A 22,533-nucleotide genomic window follows, 5' to 3' on the forward strand; every position below is an offset into this window, starting at 1 on the left:
CTAAGGTAATCTTTTGGAATTTATATATTTTATAGGATCACTTATTCCGGATCTATCCTGATCAGACTGTGCCGTGCATTACAAAAACATGAGTAAAATACATTTTGCTTTTATAAAGAAACTCTAGGCTTTTGTAAAATTAATATTTTTATTTATTCACTCAATTCCAGATACTCTACTTTATAGAATTGTATTTATAAATGCAAATGTAGTAAGCTGAGGTGAAATTCCCCAATATTTTCCTCCAAAAACCAATGGATATTTTCTCTACTTGGAAATTGAAAGTTGTATCAATCACCAAGCTGCAAATATTTGGAACAATCAATCGAAGCATTTCTCTTCAATGCTTGTCCGTCTTCAACATCGATCATAAGAGTTTTGAATTGGTGCATTATTGCCTCGTACGATAAAACAATACTCATTATCTGAAAAAATGCATGATCAGATGATCAGAATACAAAAATGTAACTATATTATACGGTACCGTTATCAAAAACCAACTTTGCATTAATTTTTGGTTGATTGCCACAATAATAAGTAAAAACAAAAACAAAACAGTGTCGCAATGAGGTCGATTGTACTGTCGAGTTGAATAATTGGATGTATAACTCAATCTAAATCAATAAACAAGCAACTGGCACTTACTGATACAGACTTAAAAAAATATAAATTCATTATAAATATACTATCATCCAGCTTAGTTTATATTATTATCAAAATAATCCATAATATGGAAATAACGGAACAATCTCAATTATATTATATTTACCGTTATAATCGTTGTCCGTGTAACAGTGAAAAATCCAAAAGCAGAGAATTCACTGCTTTGGTTGTTGACATGTAATAAAAATCTCTCCACCTATGAAAAATTATAGAAAAGGTTAATAGAATAGCTTTTTTGTACATTAAATAAATTTATCATTTACATTGACATCTCTTTCTTCATTCATTACCGTACATTACAAAATTGAATATTGCACTTGAAAATTAAAGTATCTTCTTTAAAGCTTCTGATTTGTTATAGCCCATTACTACTTATTCAGTTCTATCCATTCTGCAGGTCGTTTATATAATTACAGTTAAAAGTACCGCGTTGCTGAATTATCTAATAGCAAATGCATTTTAGATTCACAGTTTCCCAAATTTAGTATGATTTTTTACTTCTTATTAGGAAGACGAGAGTTTTGGACTATATTTGTATGGCTAAGAAGATGTTGATCACTGACCACGGGAGTGTATGATTGAGAAGGAATTGCATGTATGAAACGCTTCACTTTGGCTCCCTCTTCATGAACCGATCCAAGAACTATACACAGTAGATAACATCTTGCAACCAAATAGGTTAAAGATATCACATAGTAGATTTTTCCTACAGTACTTCTTTCTACAGGCCTGGAAATGTAAACTTGATTAAAACAATTCATTAATTATTATTTCATTTCAAAATTCAAAACTACTACCTACTCACTAATTCAAATTACTACTAATTTTCTTTCATTTTTGTCTCAATAAACTGTAGTTCCACTCTAGGAAACAGCTAAATATCATCTTCTGACAGTGTTTGTTGAAATTTAGTGATATTTATTCATAATTGAATCACAAAGATAAATAGTACCTAAAATATCACAAATTTATTTTGAAAAAAACAAACATTTTTCAACACCTGAGCTATCCTTGTGCTTTTATTATTCCAAATTTTCACTTTTTATCATTTTGGTTTCATTTATTAATAATGCTTTACTATTTTTCCTTATAACATTAATATAATAAAAGTAGGTACCCTATTTAACGTTAGAATTAGTTATATTTTTTATTTGAGGGGAATTGATGATATGAACGTTTGTGACCGACTATTTATGACAAAATCTACTATTCAATGCTGGAATGAAATGGAATAGTGCTGAATAAGCTAATTTAAAAGATCTGTTAATGTAATATTTTTGAAACAATGACTGGAATTTTATGCACCATTATCAATCAATAAATGACCTATAAACAAGTTTCAAGATCACCAGAATTTGTCAACTCTTATATATTGCCAATAATCTTTCAATAGACAATAGCCAACTTACGTCAAATTGAAGTACAACTGGAAGCAAATTAAAGAAACGGATATGAAGAAAGACAATAGCAATAGTTTCGACACTCTTCCAAATACTATATTTGCCAAACTGATCATATCATTATATATTTGAAATTTAACAGTCCAGTAGTACGAGGGAAGTTTTATCTGTGAAAAAATTAAACTGTGAAAATTGTTGATCATAATGATAATATTTCATCACATAATCCTTCTCAACTTCGAAAAGCTCAAGCCTCAACTTCTCAACTTCTTCAACATTGAAAAGTTCAAGCCTCTTTGAGGTTTGTAATTTTCAAGTTTCAGGAATATTTTCCCATCAAAAGTAAAGGGAGTCATTTAATATATTAAGCATTCATACAGCGTTCCATCCGTTGAGTGAATTCCTTTCCATAAAATGAAGTTTTCCGATTAAATAAATATAAAATAATTTGATGTTAGTACAAATTTCTATTGATAAAACATAAATATTGATTAATGTTGTAATCTTATGAAGAAATCATATATGCAATATTAATGATTTATTCAAAGAACTCAACTTGAATTTTCTCTGGTTATCTAGATTTAGGCCAGAAACAAACATCTATAGCTATGAATCTATAAATGAGCATTTTTTACTCATATCCAGTAGAGGCGCATTATACGTAATAAAAATTATGTTACCCTTCATTATCCGTTGTAACCTAATGAATTTTACCTAGTTATTAATCTAAAAGTTTAATCTAAAGTTGGTCATAGACTACAATGTCTCTATAGAATCCACGCTGTATTGAGACGAGACGTGTGCTACTCTGAAATAATTTTTATGTTTGTTGAAATCAATTAGCCTATTACCTTATGGCTGTCCTCCTCCAAAACTCTATTATACTGGGTGAGCAGATTAGCGAGTATGTAGCCAGTTGTGATGAGCAGCAAATCTACAAAATTGAATGTGAATGTTGCTATAGTGTTGATGGTCATGATGATGATAGCCAAAGGTCTGTAGAAAGGCACCAGGTTGAACACTTGAGGGAACCAGTGGGTGCACAAATTCCTCAAAGCATCGCCACACGCTGCTGCTTCACTGAATGCATTTGACAATGCAAGGCCGTGTTCACCTGTAAACATTCATAAAATTGTTAAAAAGGCCGTGTCCACAAAAATATTATACTATAATACAACTCATTGAATTCATATAGAATCAATACTAAACCACAGAATTTCGTTCATGGCCAGTATAATAATACTGTTTACTTCATGTATTTCTGTTAAAATGTATGATATCTTTCAATCATAATTATTTATGATAAAAAATGTACACTATATTACTCTGAGGACAGAACTATTAAAAAATATATATGAATGTCGCTGTAAATCTTGGTTTTAAGGAGTTTCATGGATATTAGCTTCTTAATTTGAGAAAATTATTACCTAAGAATGTACCATATTGGTAGAAGCTGTAATTTTTTTCTAGTTTAGATCCTGAATTGAAGTCATACATCTCAAACCTCCTTCTCAAACTTGCTGTAGGTCATTATTGTATCTGACCAAATATTTTAAAATATTAACTCACTCATCAACTCAAAAAAGTCCTTTTCAGCTTTCATCAGAAGATATGAATATACTCAGTCTTATGCCACACTACACGTATCAGATTATTATATTTTTCCAATTAACCATGAATAGAAAAAGTTTGGAAGCATGCTTACCAGAGGCTTCATCCATCCAAGGAACTCAAGTGAAAAACATTTATCACATAGATTTACTACAACCCTTTCAATTTTCTTTGAGAAACGACTAGTTTCGGGTATTTTTATAACATTATCAACTTTCAAGTGTCTCAAACAAAATAAAAAGGTTTCTAGTAATTCTACCGTATGTTATAAAACTTTCAAGTAGCCTTATTTAAATAAAACCTTGTTTACATCCGAATGGCAATGATTTCCAAATTTCTATACCGTACGGTATATGTTAGGATCATAAATGTTATCGAATAAACATTTTTCATGTACGGTACCTAGTAAAGCTAGTAACAGTTTGAGTAATATACTAAATAATATAGATTTAGAGTTGAATTATCAAATTATCATGACTATTGGTTTTTAAACAGAGTACAGAGTGCTAAGTAGGCTATACAGAGTTTTAAATTTGTTATAATAGAGAAGACCAATTTGACTCCAGATAACTTACAAACGGCAGTCATTATGTAGATAAAAATAAAACAGTGGCATTTTAAAGTCAAGTTTGTAGGATATCCCAGATTGGTGGTTTGTTCACATTTGGCCCATACTCTGCACAATTGAGGCCAATGCACTGCTAGCTCTCTGAGGAGAGCACACGAAATCCAACTTGTGCCAAAGAAGATTATGCGCACTGGAAATAATTTTTATTGAAATTATGAAATCACACAAACAGTTTATTCTAGCAACTCAATACATCAATGATTGGGATCTATATATGTAGTTTATATGTGTGAAGTGAATCTCCAGCCTCAACTGATGCTTTATTTCCTCTGAGAATAATCGAAATAAAATTTTCACCTCAGTATAAGTTACATTGTATAGTAACTTTGCTAATTCATATCTCATCAAATTCTTAATGTCTTACCTATATAATTTATTAGATGTTTGATTTTTCCTGAACTATTGCCTTAGGAAACTGCTTTCATAATAAACTTAATTTATCTTTATTCAAATGACATTAGTTTTGCAATCGCACATGAAGCTCTTACATACTTTATTAGCTTATAGGCTAACTTGTTGATCAATGAAGAATTATATGATATTTCAATCCTTGATAAAACATTATTCACCAAATAGACATCTACTGGTCTCAATTATAATAAACTTTTCATTTTTCCATTATTGGTTTTATTTTTCGTGGTGCTGGAGATATTATTCTATGGAAAGATTGAAATTTATTCGTACCGTTGATAAACTAAAAATTTTACTTAATGGACTGCAAATTTGATTGCCCTATCACACTATCTATCACTCGTTATATATTACTTTACATCGTAGCTCATATTTGAAAAACCCGTATGCTACATAAAATGAAGTACATTATATTCAAGCTATATAGAATATTATTATATGAATAAATCTAAAAATAAATGAACACAGTAAAATATGTGAATAGCTTATATCATGAAGAGTTAAAATTTGATAGTTTTGAAAAAGTACCTATAAAAAGTTATTTATGATGTTAACGGTCAACTGCTTTTGAATGTGGGCCTACTCGTATAATATCAGCTTACACCAAATTATATACGGTAACGTACCGTATTTCAGTTGGCGTTGAAGTTGTAGCTACAATACAAGACATGATTGATGCATACAGTGCAGCTATGATTACTTACATTGTTAGAGAAATTTATCACTACTTGTGTCTCGTAACAATTTGGGGTAGGCCTATTTTATTTTGAAATTTGGTTTGTTATACTAAATATAGAATGAAATAGATTGAATCTAAATCTAGAATGGAAATTCAAAAGTAATATGACACTGTGCTACTAATTGTATAATAGAGAACAAAATTTACTCTTCCTAGATTATACAATAGCCTACTAGTGAAATAGTGATAATATTATAGACGAGAATTTTTCGGAGAAATGTAATATACTTTTTTCTGAAAAAGAAATTAAATTTAATGTGAAAATTTTGAAATGAGTCTTACAAATGTTAAATAAAAGCAAAAAACTATCAATAACAAAATTATCATGCTTATAATTTTTATATGAAATGTATTTTTAAGCATAAAAATAAGTACGTGTACCCCTTCCCAAACAAAATTATACCAAGTAGCCTATTCCGTTTTGTGATTCATCTGAATCGAATTACTTACATGTTCGAAGAAGTGATGCCTTTTTAATAAACCATGCCAGACTTAAAAGCATCATTACTAGTGTACCGAAGTATGGATAAAATGATATGAAGTTCGGTAGGCTTTTTGATGAGAATTTTATTTTCTCTGCATCCAGTTGTTCTATACCTTGCACTGGGAAAAGTGCCATATTATAGGCCAATATTAGGACTGGACGTATCGCATTTTGAAATGTATTGGGATTTTTTCTGTTATCTTCTACGTAGTATCCTTGATATTTTGGAGGCTGATGTATACTTTTTCCTATTGTTGACGAATACACTGCAAAATTAAGATAGGATATTCATACAATAATTGTATTATTTGATGATTTCATTTGTTAGTTGATCGATATAGTAACTGAATTATTAAGAGGGATTTTCAAGTGAAAATAGAAGTACGGCAATTCACTGATTTCATTGAAAATATTTTTGAAATTGTATATTTGGAAGATTTCAAATTAAACTACAGTACTTGGAATTCAAGTTAATTCTTAAATGAATCATTCTAAAATAATAATTTATTATAGATATCTTTAGTCATAACATCTCTCAAATCTACAAGAATAAAATGAAAAAATATTTTAATTTTACTTGTATAGTAGTAGAGATCTGTTTTGCTTGTTATATTTGAGATGTTTTGGGCAATATAATTTTTCTTCTCTGAATATTGTATTTGTTTTGTGCAATAGATAAAGTACTAATTATTATATTCGATTAATTAATTAAACGGAAATTATATATGTGACAGCGATTCATGATCGAGAAAATTCCCAAATTGAAAGCTATTTGTATAACAAGAAGTAACAGACTTTTGTGTTTTGTAATATTATTTTCAAGAAAATTCTTGTATCTTGACGAATAAACTCTAATATTATAGGAAAATCACACTAACTTTCCGCCTCTATCTTTGAAATACAGTTGAGAATTAATAGCTTTAATAGTTATTAAATATATTTTCTAAATAATTTTAGAAAAATATTTGTTCTGGTTTAAGACATCAACAGTTACTTTCTGAAGAGAACAATGGATTGATTTCCCAAACCATCGTAAGGTAAGCAAAAATTGACCTCTGTCAATGATTGTTTCCAAATGACTAAATAATTGTAAATAAAACAACAGCAAGAGTAAAAACATTAGCTCCAGAAATACTGATTATATTTACAGTACGAAGTCATTCTGCTATTTGGTTTGCTGAGAGCCACTTTGTGTTAATACTGGTTCTGTTTGTCATTGAATCTAAGCAAATACAATTTCCATGGAACTGAATGTAATTTATTCTGCCAGAATTTTGATTCTCAACTGAAATTTCCTTTTATCATGAATTATATCAACTGGAAGACTGCCGTTATAGTATTACATTCTTGTGGTTTGTTAATTATTTTTGTTTGTTGTCTAAATATAATAGTTGTACCGTCGATTGTAATGAAATATATTTTATCAATAGAATTTTGTCTTTGGTTTTAAATTAATAGGAAATCATAACATAGAGGTTTCACAACATCCTATTTCCAAAAAACAACGAATTTGAGCTTTTAGTCAGTAAGAATTTTATTGTTTAACAGGTCAACAGGTGAACAATCACTGTCTGAAATGAACAATGGTTAGCCTCCAGAACTATAGAAACAAACTCATTGTTAGAGAATAGCAGTTTCTATTATGAAATCGTCTCCAAAGTCAACCCGCGTCGATGTGCGCAAAACTTGTTCTTTACCTAATTATATTACTGTGCAATACCAATGGTTAATTTTCAGTTACCATACAATATGACATAATGACATTTGTCAAAATTGAATTTTTAAATTATATCCAATGGAAACCAGAAACTGATTTGATCAATTTATTAATAACTACTGTTATCAGATCCTCAAATATAAAAATATTTATAGGTAATATCTGTTTGATGAATAATTCTGGTGCTTTCTCTCTTGTTTTTTCCGTTATTATTCAATATCATTTATCATTAATTTTTTTAAAAGTTCATTTCTCCAAAGTTTGTTATTTTTCTCAAGATATCATCGCAATGGCAATAAGCTGAAACGTCAAACGTCAGTACAACATTTAAATTAACGCTACCATATTAGAAAATTCTAAAAAAAATCAGAATGGACGGACCAGATCCTCGTTTGGAGTTCCTAGGGACGTTTATAATCAAGACGTTGAAGTTGAAGCCTGAAAAATGGACCAGACTTCTAGCTACCGAAGATTCCAGAAATGTTGTGATGGATTTCTTGGATAAGCCAGAGCCAATACTTCTAATAATGCTTCAGGTGAGAAGTGGAATCATTATCATGTATTTCAATCGAAATTTTCATGGGTTTGTCAACATGACACTGTCAATCTATGAATAATCATCAATAATCATCTATATCAAAGCAAGTAACTGAGTTGAAACATACCAAAATGCACTTAGTTTCTATGAAGTACTTTCCTAAAGTACTTATAAAGTTATCATTATGTGTAGCAGTAGGCTATGTAATGATTTACAATTATAGACATCTTTGCCATCTCTATTAATGAGGTGATGAACAGGTAAATATTTTAATAATTATTTTCATTTTTGAGATTCTTTATTTTAATATGTTTAATTTGATGCGATTTGCAATTTTATTTTGATATTGTAAGACAAGATAGTAACTAGATGAATTATTACTCGTTCATAATTTGAGAGATGAAAATCTCTCAATTGGGTGACTGTGATTTTTCTGTTATAGTGAAAATAAACTAATCAACATTTGTTTGGGCCTATTTCTATAATTTACCTATAGACTACTATGAATGTGAGCTGGAATTGTGACTAGAGCAGCTTTGGGAATTTATAATTTGAATAATATATAGCGATTACAAATGAATAAATTGTTTATGTAATTGAAAATTAGTTTCATTTACAGCTTGATTTTAAATGATATTAGGCAAGCTAACATACAAAATAACAATTGTTCTCTTGAATGTCTCATTTTGTAGAATAATGCTGCCCAGTTGATTCCTTCAACCAGTTTTCCTGTAACTCTGAAGAGTAAGGCAGCTTACTTTATCAAACGTGTAAAGGCAGCAGTGCCAAGAGAGAATATTACTGAGTATGTCATATCAGGAGACATGGCTACTAAACCAATAGAGCAGCTGGCTACTTTAGTAGATGAGGTAACAAGTTTCTTTGAGATTATACAACTTGAAAAAACATATTAAATTGATTTTATTTGAATTGTTATTGCGTTACTTTTTATTGCTTCTTTATAATATTTATTGTGTTCCTTCTAGACAATATTTTCAACCTCAGCCTCTTTTTTCAATTTGCCATTTTGAATTCGGCGCTCTGTGTAGCGAGCGCTTGCCAACGCTTGCTTTGATTGGACATGCAGTGTGGATGGCAAGACCAACGGGGCCAAGCTTACCAGGTTGGGCCAACATGTGGACTAGGCATTAAATGCTAGATATTGCTGGCAGCCACCATACATCATTCTATCCTAAAAAGTGGAGGATTCCATTCCATTTATTTCTCGAGGAACGGCGGACTGGCGTGTTTGGCTGTTATACATATATTCCATTTACTTCAACTATATAGCCAGTCTTTAGGCGGCATATGATTCTTCAGCCATGTTTGTCCATGGTATAAGGACCGTAACACACAAGGCGTTTTTTTAGACAAGTCGTTACGACAGGACAGGTAGCTCTCCGATTGGGTTGGCGTATCGAGAATCAGCCACAGAGAGTTTCCTGTCCTTTCGTAACGTTCTGGCTCGTCTAAAAAAACTCCTCGTGTGTTTCGGCCCTAAGCATCTAAACGAGCGGTGAACAATTTGTCTGAAAAAACGTATTGTGTGTCTCTGCCGTGGCTGTTACTACCCAATTCTGTAATGAAACGAATTTTGCCTGGTTGGTAACCTTATGGAAATGTAAGCTTCAAGTAGTCTGATTTGGAAATAATAAATTTGGCGATAGCTCTATGCACAATTATTACTTGAGCTCATTATTATGGTATTGTCTTCTGATATTGTTAGAATTGACTGTACGAGTGAGCTTTCTCTTTGCTTATACTTACATACAAAGTTATTTGTAACATTAAACCGATTAAAATGTTATTTTGACACCAACTATTATTGTATCAATCAAGTTTATCACAAAAAATTTCCAGATTTTTGTTCCTCTGCTTTCAAACTCAAGCAACCATAAAGGCTGGCCTCCAACTGTTGCTCAAGATGTAAGTCAACATGTACACAGTTTGAAAAGTACAGTCTATCAAGTGAAAGGTCAAGTCAGTGGGCAGACTGTTCTGCCTATGCCTGTTGGTGTCGACAGGGTACATCACGCTGAAAGAGTGTTAATTAGCAGGTCAGTTAGTTAAATTGTTGAGTAATTATCATTTAAAAAAGTTTAATCACATTTATTAGTCGGTCTAAATAAAATAATGTATACCGAAAAGGGCGTTTACATTAGTAAAGTTTCCTTGACGTTTGTGTAAGATGAATGTATTTTGTAAACTCGAATTCAAATTCACAAAAACATAAACTAGAAACCACTATACCAATGTAGGTAGATCCTTCTTCAATTTTTGTTCATTCAAGTACCTTAATATGTTGTGAACATGTTTGCTTTTTGGATTCAAATTGAATCTTTAAGGTACAATCCAACCTACAAATGAGAAAATGAGATGAAAACAGTAAGTTGTAAGTCAATGTAAAATGTAAAAAAAAACAACAAAATAAAATGTATGTACCGTAATGCAGATTTATGAAGATAAGACATTTGAAATTAATAAATAATATAATTGATTATTATCACTTAATAATAATAAAATATAATAATTATATTTTTGAGGGTACCTATAAGAGAATTTAAAAATATCCCATCTAAATCATAAGTTGAAAAAACTTGAATTCAAGGAAACTTGAGATGTAAACGCAGCTTGAAAGATAAAACAGGTTTGAGACTGCCCGATCTTTCAAAAGAGCAGAAAACTTTGCGCCAAACTGCGTCAAAACTACCAACCATACCTGCACGAAAAATGAATTGTTGGTTAAAAATATAATTGGTTTGATCATTCATATCTTTCATTGGCCACTTCAAAATAAGAATTGAATATGTAACTGTAGAAATTTGAGCTCCAATTGTATACAAAATCCAACATGTCAAGATTATACGATGATTATAAAAAATATTATATTTAAAGAACTAATATTATTCTTGGACAGTGTTGCCTAAACTGATGTCACGATAAAACATGATTTCTTTGATGCTAACCTATCTTATTTTTGTAAAAAGTATTTATTTTTGATATTATTAATGAAGTGCATTAGTTTTTCAAATAACATTAAAAAACAGTGATTCTCACTCACCGAAATAAAATACGGCACAGTTGCAGAGGTAAGCAACAATCTTCATAAAAATCCAAAACTTTCCAAAATCCAGATTTTTTTACGTTTATTATTTAGTTTGATGTTAGATGCCAAGCCAATAAACCTGTTGCTTTAGTTTAGACTTAGGCGACAATAAAAAAATGGTTAACTTGCTTACAGAAAAGCAAGAGTTATAAATATTATTTTCCACACTCCAGGTAAGTGTTAAGTTATGTTTTTTCGATATAGTGACAAAACGGACAGCGCTATTACACTGACCGAAAAATGCATGCTTAAGGGTACCGTACCGCTGATACTCAACATTTTGATTAGGCCTACTGTTGTTATTTTAATTTTCAAGATAATATTTGTTTACCGGTATCAGATTTCAAGCATCTTGGAATGTTATAAGGTAAATTGCAAACTTGCTATAGTGAGGTCCTTTTGCATTATAACATCACTTGCTGAATGATGTTATAATGGCCGTGGATAAAGATAGGAGAATAGCATTGCCAATTCCCTGACTTAATTAATTATATTTCTACATTCTCCAAAACATAATTGGCATCGTTGTGGAGCTAGAACAGGATAGCACAACCGGCTTTGTCGAATGATAGAAAAGGATAGCAACACCAATGTTAATCAAATACTGTCATTATAACGTGGACCTCACTATAGTACCCACCCACTTGGGGATCGCTAGTACCCCCAGTACCACCTGGAGATCTGGAGCTGAAGCTATGAGGCAGTCAGCCCTGGCCTTAGTTTAGGCCTACAGTGTATAGCAGAGTATTCTGCTCCAATTTGGCATGAGAGTAGTCATACCAAGCTAAATTAGATGTGGAGCTAAGGTACACTTCTGTGTACCCGCAGAACATTGCGGGCCATACCTCAACACTGTTTATCTTTACTGTTACATATCAAACCACCAGACCAGCGCCGACATTTTATACATCACGACCCGTCATGACATCGGTGTCAAAGCGAGTCGCGGTACCTACATTATGGCACTTATTAGTAGCGTAGGGACACCTGATTTTGGTGTAAGCGTCTGACGATTAGCCAAGTATCGCAGTCAGCCGGGAGCGTGGACACTCATTCTACTTTTTTCATTTGGTACTCTTATGTATTTTTTAATGGATCCACCATTTACAATACTAATTCTGTATTATGTTCACATTGTTATTTAGGACTACTTTTGTACATACAATAAAAGGGTGCTTTGCTTTTATCAGGCACTAGCTACTCACACTATACCGTGACTTGAATTGTACGACTTCAAGTAGGTTGGCCTACCAGATTTTTCAGAACGTTCAACTTGACTTATTTAAAATTGTATAATTAAAATGCTTATTTCAACCAAACTTTTTCAATGGTATAAAATGAGAAATTTTACTACTTTTTCAAGAAATTGGAATGTTTTCTCATTTATATTCACGCTATTAGACTTCAAATCCTAGCCTCACTCTTTGAGCGTATAGGATACTCAAGTCATACGTCTCTTGGTGATTCGACATGCTGGTCGCCAAGAGACGTGAGACTTCATCCTTCATGTACAACACAAAGTAAAAGCAATTATTTCTTTTTCTGTGCTGTACAATAAAGTGAGGTTAGGATTTGAAGTGAAATAGCATTAATATAAACAAGAAAACGTTCCAATTGTTGAAAAAGTAATAACATTTCTCATTTTATGTACTAAAAAAAAAAACGTTTCATTGAAAGCATTTTAATTACACAATTTCAAGTCCAAAAATAAAGTTACTCGTGACTTAGGCCGGTTACAGAGCTCGACCGACGTCAGTGCGTACGTCAGTCGCGCTTGTCTTTTCCATAGATATTCCATGTATCCGTACAGAGCAGGACTGACGGCACGCATGCGCACCGTCAGGATCATGCGTTTTATACAGCGTACGAAGACCATCGGTCGAGCTCGTGCGCATCCGTTCTATCGGTCGACTGACGCGCTATTGAAACAAATAGAAGCTTTCAGAGCTGTTCTGATCAGTAGCCCGTTCGCAATATAACCAATGTGCTAAAACCTCTGGGCGACAATCAGCTGATATTGAATTGAATAGCATAATGAGTGAATTCAATTAATAGTGTCATATTTGAATTCAGAGTTTTTCTATACATTTCTTCAATCATTTCTAAATTTTTTATTGAAAAAATTATATATTATTAATATTATCTACATTTATTTGATCCGTAGCTTAAAGTGACTGGAAGTATTTCCAATGGTGATACAAGCTCGAAATAATTCATCAAAATTTCTGATGGACATTCTGAGGTAGTTGAAAAATGTATCTTCACCCCAAGCAATGATGTACATAATGGTACTAAATTCCCTTTGAAATGCTCCTTGGGCGACCATCGGGTGAACTTGATATCTACGTCTTTTAATCTTTCGTTTACGAAGATAATAAGCTGCAATAACAACTGTAAAGGCGTCCATTTTGTGAGTCAGAAAAACTGATGTATGGTCAGGATGGTGCAAACGCACTGACGGTCGGTCGAGCTCTGAATGTGTAAAACTGATTCATCAATGCGTATGGTCAGGATGGTACATACGCACTGACGGTCGGTTGAGCTCTGTAACCGGCCTTAGGCCCACTTGATTTGTACGATTTGAGTGGTGGTAGTGTGAGTAGAGCCTTAGGCCCGCCGCAAAGTAGACCCATGCTAAAATCCACGAAAAGCAACCCACGCCGTGGGATTTTTTGTAAACCATTGCTATAGAATTATTCATAATAAATCAGCTGAAAAGTGGATTATTCATTGCATGTATTATTATCACTACACAGATATCTGGAGAAGCCTAGCAATGATTTACAAAACATCCCACGGCGTGGGTTGCTTTTTGTGGATTAGCGCGTGGGTCTACTTTGCGGCGGGCCTAACTCTGTATATCATGTTGAAACTTCTTGGAGAAACGAGGAATTAGATAGTATTATATCAGAGGGAAACAATCTTATTACTGTACCTATGTTTTTTCGATGGTAGTATATAGACTGTGTAGGTAGTGTATTTAGTAATATATGTATTAACAATAATTAACTGAATAAATAAAGTCACTTCGTTTTAGTTCATCAAAAATAATTAATTTAAAACTAAAAATTGGTCACTATAATATCAACGCCCTTTCGATGGTAGTATATAGACTGTGTAGTGTATTTAGTAATATAGGTATGTATTAACAATAATTAACTAAATAAATAAAGTCACTTCGTTTTAGTTCATCAAAAAATAATTAATTTAAAACTAATAATTGGTCACTATATCAACGCCCTTTTAGTGAATCAGTTGACTGAATCGCCAGTCTCCAAACTTCAAGTAGTAGGCTATCCACTCCAAGATTTATAACTCTTCTCTTAAAATATATTTTCAATCTCAACTTTGCAGCGGAGGTGAAGTGGTGGATCTATACTTGAAGAGTGCTATCGAGGGAGTGATCATCAAGTGGGCGACACAAATCAACGACATCCTCACCGAAGACTCGTCACAAGCTTTTGCAAATGGACAGAATCCAACACCTTCAGCAGGTCAGTAACTTAATGCTTTCATAACATCTTATACCTTATACCTTCTTCTTCATCTTCCATTACCCACAACTGTAGGATCGATGGCGTCATGTCATGAATAAAATCTGAATTCATCTCTCGAAAATCGATTGAGATTCTGCTATAGTGTAATTTACGTTTTAAATTTAGTGGATTTCATAGAAGAACGTAGATGTCATGTTTCCTTTTCCATCGTCTTCTACAGTAGATAGCTCATGTTTATAATAATAAATTATACAAAAATAAAATATTTATCTTTTTATCATTTTAAAATAAATCTCTATGATCGAGATTAGTACTTTATTGATCAGGCCTATATTTCTTAATAGCCTACAATAATTCTTGGAAATTCAACAATAGTGCAGAGTTTGAGAAGATTAGATTTATCTAAAATGTCTACTGACTGATTATAGGAAAATTTCGTTTGAACTATAGTTCAACCTGGAATTATATTAAGCAAATAGTCAGACTATTTCATTTCACTAGATAAAACTGGAAAAATATGGAAATATCCCTTCTTCGAATAAAATATTTTACTGGCGGGCTATAAAATGATAATTTGTGATATTTGGGGAGGGAAGGGTGGAAATTTTGGTGGGTTGAACATCAAATTTGAGCTATTAAAACATGTATCCTATAAATGGAGGCGACGCCCAAATGTCAGATAATTCACCTACTGTTATGAAATTACCTCTTGATCTAGTGATAAATTTGTATTATTCTTATATTACTCTTTACATATGATATTCCAACATATAATTTTGGACACATTTCGATCAAATGACAAAATGAAAACGTTCTAATATTTTTAGATTAACTGGTTGTGATAGTTCTGCTTGTAACTCTTTGCACTCTTTATGAGTGCTACATTTGGTTTTATTAAATTTTTTAATTCAATTTATTTAAGTACAATTGGACTTTTTTCAAATGGTAGAGTATACGAACCACCGTCAGACACGATAATTTAATTTTTTAACATTGGAAACCGTTGAAAGAGATTTAAAACAATGAAATATTGTCCTGAACAGTTCATATTAGCGAGGGAAAAGAAAATAACGATAACAGCGCTACCTATGAGTCAACCTGTAAACTCTTCTTATCTTGCAATATACCTAACAGCCGTGGTATTTTTCCAGTTTAAACTTCTCTAGGCCTATCATGAAACAACATTATAATTTCAATGTTATCAATAGAGAAAATATTCATAGATTGAAACCATTGATATATTAAATAATACCGTAGGATGAGAGTTTTAGAGAAAATCTCCTCCACAGTTTGACAACTATTGTCAATATGCCCTTTGAAAATCTGGTGAATTATTTTATTGATTTGAATAATACGAATTGGTTCGTATATTCAAATTGATCCTTAAATAATGTAGTAAATGCTTGGTGAATGATTGAAAAATGTTTATTGATATCGTGAATAATTCAAGTTACTAAAAATATAACTCAATAAGTTCGAGTAGTACCCATTAGAGTTCAATGTACCGTAACCCAATAGCTTTGATGTCTTAATTGTTGTAAATAATGTACAATAAATTCTGGTTAACATTGAAATCTGACAACCGATCAATGAAAATAATTGCAATCCTTTCTTTTGCCTGAATACGTTCAAATGAATTCATTTTCAAAAAATAATGAAAATAGTGATGCAAAAAAGTATTGCCTGTAGCAGATTCGAACACCAGACTAACGTTATGATAGCGTTTGTTTCGTTGTGCTTTCGACTGGGAGTTGTGGCGCACTCCTGTAATCCAGCTACTTGGAGGTCGGGATTTGAGGATGGTCTGAGGTCGGGGGTCCTGTGGCAGAGTGGCCCACGTTGACTGGGTGTCCGCACTAAGCTTGCCACCGACATGGTCAGTCTGGAGGAGTCCGGGGTGACCAGGTCGTCTAAGGAGGGGCGAACCGGGCCAGGGGGGAAACCCAGCAGCCAAAAGTCCCCGTGGTGAGCAGTAGTGGGATAGCGCTCGGGAGTGGGAGCTCTGTCATAGCCCGACCAATATGATTGGACCAAGTCCCTTTTTGGTCAAATTTTCAGCCTAAAAAATTTTCAATTTAAATTTAATTCTATTTAAAATTAATTCTTAAGTTCTTAAATTTAAAAGTAAATTTCAATTCTTATCTCAATTTCATATTTGAAATAATTTATATATTTTTTCCAATTACCGGTACCTAACTAAATGGTTGAAGATTTTCTAATTACTATACCTATATCAATTACATGTTAATAACGTTGTACATTTCTTATTTTTCAAATACCACCCAAATTTATTCAATTCTGTTTGAGCTACGAATATTTTTAAGGAACTTCATTATTTGAACCTCGAATTATTATGTATTATTCGCATGATATTGTGGAATAAATACTATTAAAACATAATTATATTATTCATTTAAATATTTTATTTATTTAAACATAATATATATAATAGTATTATTATAACTATAATAATATATAATAGTATTGGTATTTATTGAATGTACGTATCTTGCAATCATCAGCATGGAATAATACTTACATATCAATAATACATCAATAGTATTTATCTAATACAATATAATTTATTATACCTTAAAATTATTTGTCCATAGCATTAGTTTATAGAAGTGCTAAGATTCATCAATTAGATTACTATATCTTAACTTTTTACCCAGTTGAGGCTTATTGTTGATAATCTTGCAAAATTTTCTCCTAATTATGAGAGAATAATTATTTCATTGCACTATGTATTACGAGTATATTAAATATTTTCTATTCTGTAAAGATCTACCATATACCATTGTATTGACTTACTCCTTATCCAAAACTTTCATAATTCAGAATTGCCAGAAGCTGTTTAATTGAAATTTATTCAGACTCTTATTTGTTTTTCAGAAGTAACATTTTGGAATGGAAGACTGCGAAATCTGGAATACATTTATCAACAACTGAGAGACGAACGTGTGCGCAAAATGGCCACTATTTTAGAAAGAACTGACAGCGCTTACTTCCCTTGTTTTAGAAATTTATTCCGTAACATTGTAGCAGGTGAGGTACTTTCAAATTAGTTTTTGAGCTAATCTTAACTTGTTAATTGAGGCATTTAATTCTGAAAAACCTGTCACATGACTACCGATATGCTCTAATGCGCAAACAAATTTAATAAATTCTCATTTTCCAGCTCTTGCAGAAGCCAAAGATATAGCGAAGTTTTTGAAGCCATTATTGAAACACTTCCATTTGTTAGAAGAAACTGATTTCGCTGATGTTGAAATATATCTGAAACCACTCATGCACACGGTGTGTCTTGTTTGGGCTCATTCTCGATATTATTGCAACTCTGGCAAAATCATTGTTCTCTTGCGTCAGATTTGCAATCTGGTGATACAACAAGTGAGTATTCCACATCAAACGTCTTGAATAATCGATACTGTTATGGTTCTAGATATTTAGTAGTATTGCATTTTCTTGAATTAAAGAGCAGTAAATGATCAGGAAAAAAGGCTAGAAGTGGAGTATCATCTATTCATTTTTCTCCTATGTACATATACATTTTCAGTGCGTGCTAAAATAATGCTTGTTCAATTGATTAGTATTGCTTTATTATTTCAATTCTTGAAATATTCTTTTCCGCATCTCCATTGAATCTGATTCAATATAAATATTTATTAATAACGCCATTTTAAAAGTAATATAACAAAAATGTAGGAAAGCATGACAACAAAAAAAGTATACCATTTTGCCCTAAAATTTATATAAGTATAATTGTAAAAATATTTTTCTTCAATAGGCCAAGAAATATTTGGATCCTTCTTCTATTTTTCAATCTGATGTCGATGAGGCAAAGCAAAGAGTAGAACTAACTCTCCATACGTTGAAAACTTACAGGTAATGTTATCCTGATTATAAATTAATTATAAATTAAGTATTATTTTAAAAGTTATCAAAATAATTTTTAGTCTTAACAAAAATCAAAATTAATCTTGGAAATACAGAAATTTTAAAATTCAGAACTAGAAAAAGTGTAGGGTGTGGCAGAAGCGATTAAGCAGTTTTAAGGGATTATTAAAGATTCTTTATTTTCTATATTATATATATTCCTTTATTAAAAGTTTTTTTTTATATTTTCTAAATCTATGAATTTGCTCATCTTATATTGATTAGTTTTTGAAAATAATGTCCTAAAGATCTTCATTAGCATGAAAGACGAATTTTGTGCTTTTTACCAGCTCTTGCACAAAAGTCGCAAGGTATGGCATTAACTATGGCCGTTGTTTTGCGGCCTTTAATGGATAATTCAAGGGTTTTTTCAGCCCAGTAGCGGAAATTTTGCTTATTCACTTAATTGAGATGAAAAGTTGCCTCGTCACTACTATACAAAGCGGCATCTGGAGGGATATGAGCAAGCATTTATGCTTACATTAATTTTGACGGTTGCCGTTGTCTGCTGGGCGTGATTCTTGAACAAACATTATTTTGAAAGGATTAACTTCAAATTGAAATGCAAAAACCATCTCAAACTGCAATGTAAGATCCCCAGTGCAATAAAATGCTGACTTTGTTCCTTGTTCGTTGTTCGAATGCTTCAGTTATCTTAGGACTGCTCTTCTCATCCTCTGTTCATTTTTACGTTCTCATGGATCTGCGACGACTATGTGTGTCTGTTTTCAGTATACTACAATTTCACTTGATCTGGCAAACCCAGGACCAAAATGTGTTAGTATTAGGAACGCCGTTGTTGAATGAAATTTTGAACTGTCGTCGAAAAGCTCGTTGTGTATTGACCACAAATTCATATTGTTTTTGCGTGATAACAGTGAACGACAAAACAACGATGAAAACCGGTCCAAATCATGTTGCCTACTCAAATGTGCTTGAATAATGAACAAAAATAATTAACTTGCAAAATTTTAACTCTATCACAGTTGATGTGACAGTCGAAGCAAACTGCTTAATCAGTTTTCCGAACCTTGTATATTTAAGAACATCTTATTGGGAGAATTTGTTGGATTTATTGTGCCTAGATTTCTTTCTAGAATGTTCAACTAATAATATTACAACTAATTATATCCAGAAATAATTACTAAGAGAAACTGATTTTCCAGTTTTTATCAGATATTTTAGCAGTGATTAGACATTATTAAATATTTGGATTAGTTTGTTGTATTAGTCAAAACAGCATTGTCTTTTATGTCTAGACATTTATGAACTGTGTGGGTCTGTTTGTTAATCCAAATCATTTCTAAGCTTCAACTGTAGAATTGTATTTGTTTTTTTTTAAACAAGCGGTATCAAGGGATTATTCAAATGAACTGCAATTCAATCGATTATCTACTGTAACTGCATTATACTGGTGTATGTATTTTTCATCTTGATCATTTGATCTAGAAATTACTTTTAATAACTTGGATATTTTCAATTTGCAGAGAGGTTTTCGACCACTACAAAGACAACTTGGCTCCGTTTTTCAAAGAACGTCAACCAGTTCTGTGGACTTTTCATCCTAATATTGTTTTTGGCCGATTTCAATTGTTTGTTGACCGTTTACACACAATACAGGTGATTCAATTCAGTTCTTTGAAAGAAATAATTCAATTTGAGAAAACATTCAGTAATAGTAATGGAGATTGAATAATTCTTGAATTTCCCACCACTTCAATGAGTTTACTATCAGTAAGTTTGCAGAGCTAGCAGCTATATGAGCATACCACTTAAATTGTTGTTTCAATGTGTTTTATTTACTCAATAGATTGTTATTTATACTTCTATCAGCATCCCCAAGTTTTAAATTTTAATTTTCGTACATATTTTGAATTATTGGGTTATATTGAACTCGTACTTTCGATATAAGTATTCAATATTGTAAAAATATTAATATTACTTGGTAATTTTACTTCAAGTAACTTGGGACATTAGAATTTTTCATGAATTATTCTATTCTAAATACTACGATACTGTTGCCCTTTTGAACTTGTAAATGAATCTCACTTGTAAATAATTACATCGACTGAATTGATTTGTTACGGTATCTCGATCTGATTTGATATTTTGCTTCACAGTGGTTCTTTGACACAGTGTTGGAATTTTTGAAGTTGGAGAGAGTCGAAATCGGAGGACTGAAAGGAAGGACATTGAGTGCCAGAATAATTGGTGTATCAAGAGAGTTCAATGATCATTTCACAGTATTTTCAAGTAAAACTCACGATGTACTCGATCCTGAGGACACAACATTCATTGAAGATTATCAGCAATTTCAATCAAATATTCAAGACTTGGACAGGCGTTTGGCTTCTATATTATGCCAAGCATTTGATGACTGCAGCAATTTAGAAAGTATTTTCAAGGTAAATACAATATTTGGTTAACAACTATTTTTGTCTATGTCATACTTCATCAATGCTAAATTTTGGGCAAAGTTTTCATTATTCGTATCATGTTCGATATGTATATAGTATACTCTTTACAGTACCCTAGTATAATAGTAAAATTAATATAGTATGAATACTCTATAGTCTATACTACTGTACATCAAAAATGTAACGAATAGAAAGCTTAAATCTATTTTGTTTCATTTGCTCTTCTATGTGAAAAAATGTTGCCTGTAAGATGCATTTATTATTAAGATCAATACTTTTGCAGTTGATTGAAATAGTTGGATCTGTTTTGGAGCGTCCATTAATCAAAGAAGAATTCACTGGAAAATATCGACTTATCGTTTTGATGCTTCAAAGTGAACTCAAAGTTGCTGAGGTAATTATAGGCCTAAAGTATAATTTTCAATATTTTATTCTCTTGAAACCTGTTATCAAATTACAGTTTTTATACTACAATAAATACATCACAATTTGTATTAACAGCGTGTAGTTTGTTTAAAAACGATATAGTTGCTAAACAGTATTGTTTATAATATTATATACGGTAACTTATGCAGCTCTTACTCCATCTTTAAAAATACAATGTACTGGGGGATGGCTTCTCTTCATGTTACATTCATGGCATTTAAATGGGAAAATGTTTCAAATTATGATCAATTACATTTTGAAGAATGAATATAATATAGGAATTCTACAGTATATTCAATCAGTCTAGGTATTAAAATGTCTTGAGCATAACATTTTAAGTGCTGTTATCTTATTAAAATTTTGTTTACAATTTTTCAACGATATATTTTATTCAATTTTATAGTTTAAACTGTATATTCAATTTAGGCTAATAAATATTTCAGTTGAATAATAAATTACAGTAATTTTAATGTACTGTTCGTTTTTCTTGTTACTAGGAGATTTTCAATGAGCATATGGCTATATTCGAAAGCACTGGTAATTTACCAGTGGACATTCATCAACCTCCAGTTGCTGGATCGTTGCGATGGAGCAGCAGACTGAGGCAGAGAATAACTGCACCTGTTGTATGCTTCAAAGCACTCGATCATCCGTCAGTAATAAATCATTGTCATTCTCTAGTATTGGAAAATATTCCACGATAATTCATAATCTCTACTATCTTATCTATCATAGTATAATTCAGTTTTGATTCCTTGTTCAAAGTCTAAAAAATGAGTTATTTCTGCTAACGTGGAGAATAGTAGACAAATTCGATCACAATAACGCTTCGATGTAGTCTGTTTTTCATGTAGCCTACTTGAGTTTTGAAAATCAACTAGATGAATGTGTTGATCTCAATTAACTATTGAAATGATTACTGACGTAATCACAGATACCAATACCTGTACTAGTATT

The 22,533-nt window shown here is 31.7% G+C and overlaps 2 protein-coding genes across 6 annotated transcripts in view; one reads left to right on the top strand and one right to left on the bottom strand.

The window, feature by feature from the left end:
- Window positions 1-22,533, top strand: part of LOC111052811 (dynein beta chain, ciliary) — a 124,720-nt gene that overhangs the window by 6,444 nt on the left and 95,743 nt on the right. Inside the window, exons 2-12 of the mRNA XM_039441609.1 lie at window positions 7,932-8,189; window positions 8,884-9,060; window positions 10,052-10,248; window positions 14,652-14,791; window positions 17,690-17,842; window positions 17,976-18,187; window positions 18,585-18,682; window positions 20,221-20,353; window positions 20,854-21,138; window positions 21,434-21,544; window positions 22,074-22,228. Coding sequence (XP_039297543.1) covers window positions 8,025-8,189; window positions 8,884-9,060; window positions 10,052-10,248; window positions 14,652-14,791; window positions 17,690-17,842; window positions 17,976-18,187; window positions 18,585-18,682; window positions 20,221-20,353; window positions 20,854-21,138; window positions 21,434-21,544; window positions 22,074-22,228 — 1,826 coding nt within the window. The 5' untranslated portion in view covers window positions 7,932-8,024. The remainder of the gene's footprint in view (window positions 1-7,931; window positions 8,190-8,883; window positions 9,061-10,051; window positions 10,249-14,651; window positions 14,792-17,689; window positions 17,843-17,975; window positions 18,188-18,584; window positions 18,683-20,220; window positions 20,354-20,853; window positions 21,139-21,433; window positions 21,545-22,073; window positions 22,229-22,533) is intronic.
- LOC111056593 (gustatory receptor for sugar taste 64a-like) lies at window positions 130-10,539 on the bottom strand. Of its 5 annotated transcripts, none has more exons than XM_039441557.1 (8): window positions 10,333-10,539; window positions 5,903-6,202; window positions 4,250-4,432; window positions 2,915-3,177; window positions 2,073-2,230; window positions 1,227-1,392; window positions 770-859; window positions 130-425 (listed from the first exon to the last, which is right to left on the bottom strand). In XM_039441557.1, the coding sequence occupies exons 2-8, from the start codon at window positions 6,069-6,071 to the stop codon at window positions 291-293; spliced, it is 1,164 nt and encodes a 387-aa protein (XP_039297491.1). In that variant the 5' UTR covers window positions 6,072-6,202; window positions 10,333-10,539; the 3' UTR covers window positions 130-290. The 5 variants fall into 5 exon arrangements, with proteins under 5 accessions (XP_039297491.1, XP_039297498.1, XP_039297485.1 ...); XM_039441564.1 differs by lacking the exon at window positions 10,333-10,539 and adding an exon at window positions 9,959-10,136 and having other exon boundaries at window positions 6,050-6,202; XM_039441551.1 differs by lacking the exon at window positions 10,333-10,539 and adding an exon at window positions 9,959-10,134.

This window comes from Nilaparvata lugens, chromosome 1 (assembly GCF_014356525.2).
Source record: "Nilaparvata lugens isolate BPH chromosome 1, ASM1435652v1, whole genome shotgun sequence".
NCBI classification, from domain to species: domain Eukaryota; kingdom Metazoa; phylum Arthropoda; class Insecta; order Hemiptera; family Delphacidae; genus Nilaparvata; species Nilaparvata lugens.

What these genes read in the sequence shown, in the direction of transcription:
- LOC111056593 (XM_039441557.1), bottom strand. Translation starts at nt 6,071, where the DNA reads ATGGCACTTTTCCCAGTGCAAGGTATAGAACAACTGGATGCAGAGAAA. An exon ending in CTACATAATGACTGCCGTTT is followed by an intron (nt 3,178 to 4,249) that starts GTAAGTTATCTG and finishes GAATGTTTACAG; the next exon opens with GTGAACACGGCCTTGCATTG. An exon ending in CAGTTGTACTTCAATTTGAC is followed by an intron (nt 1,393 to 2,072) that starts GTAAGTTGGCTA and finishes TTACATTTCCAG; the next exon opens with GCCTGTAGAAAGAAGTACTG.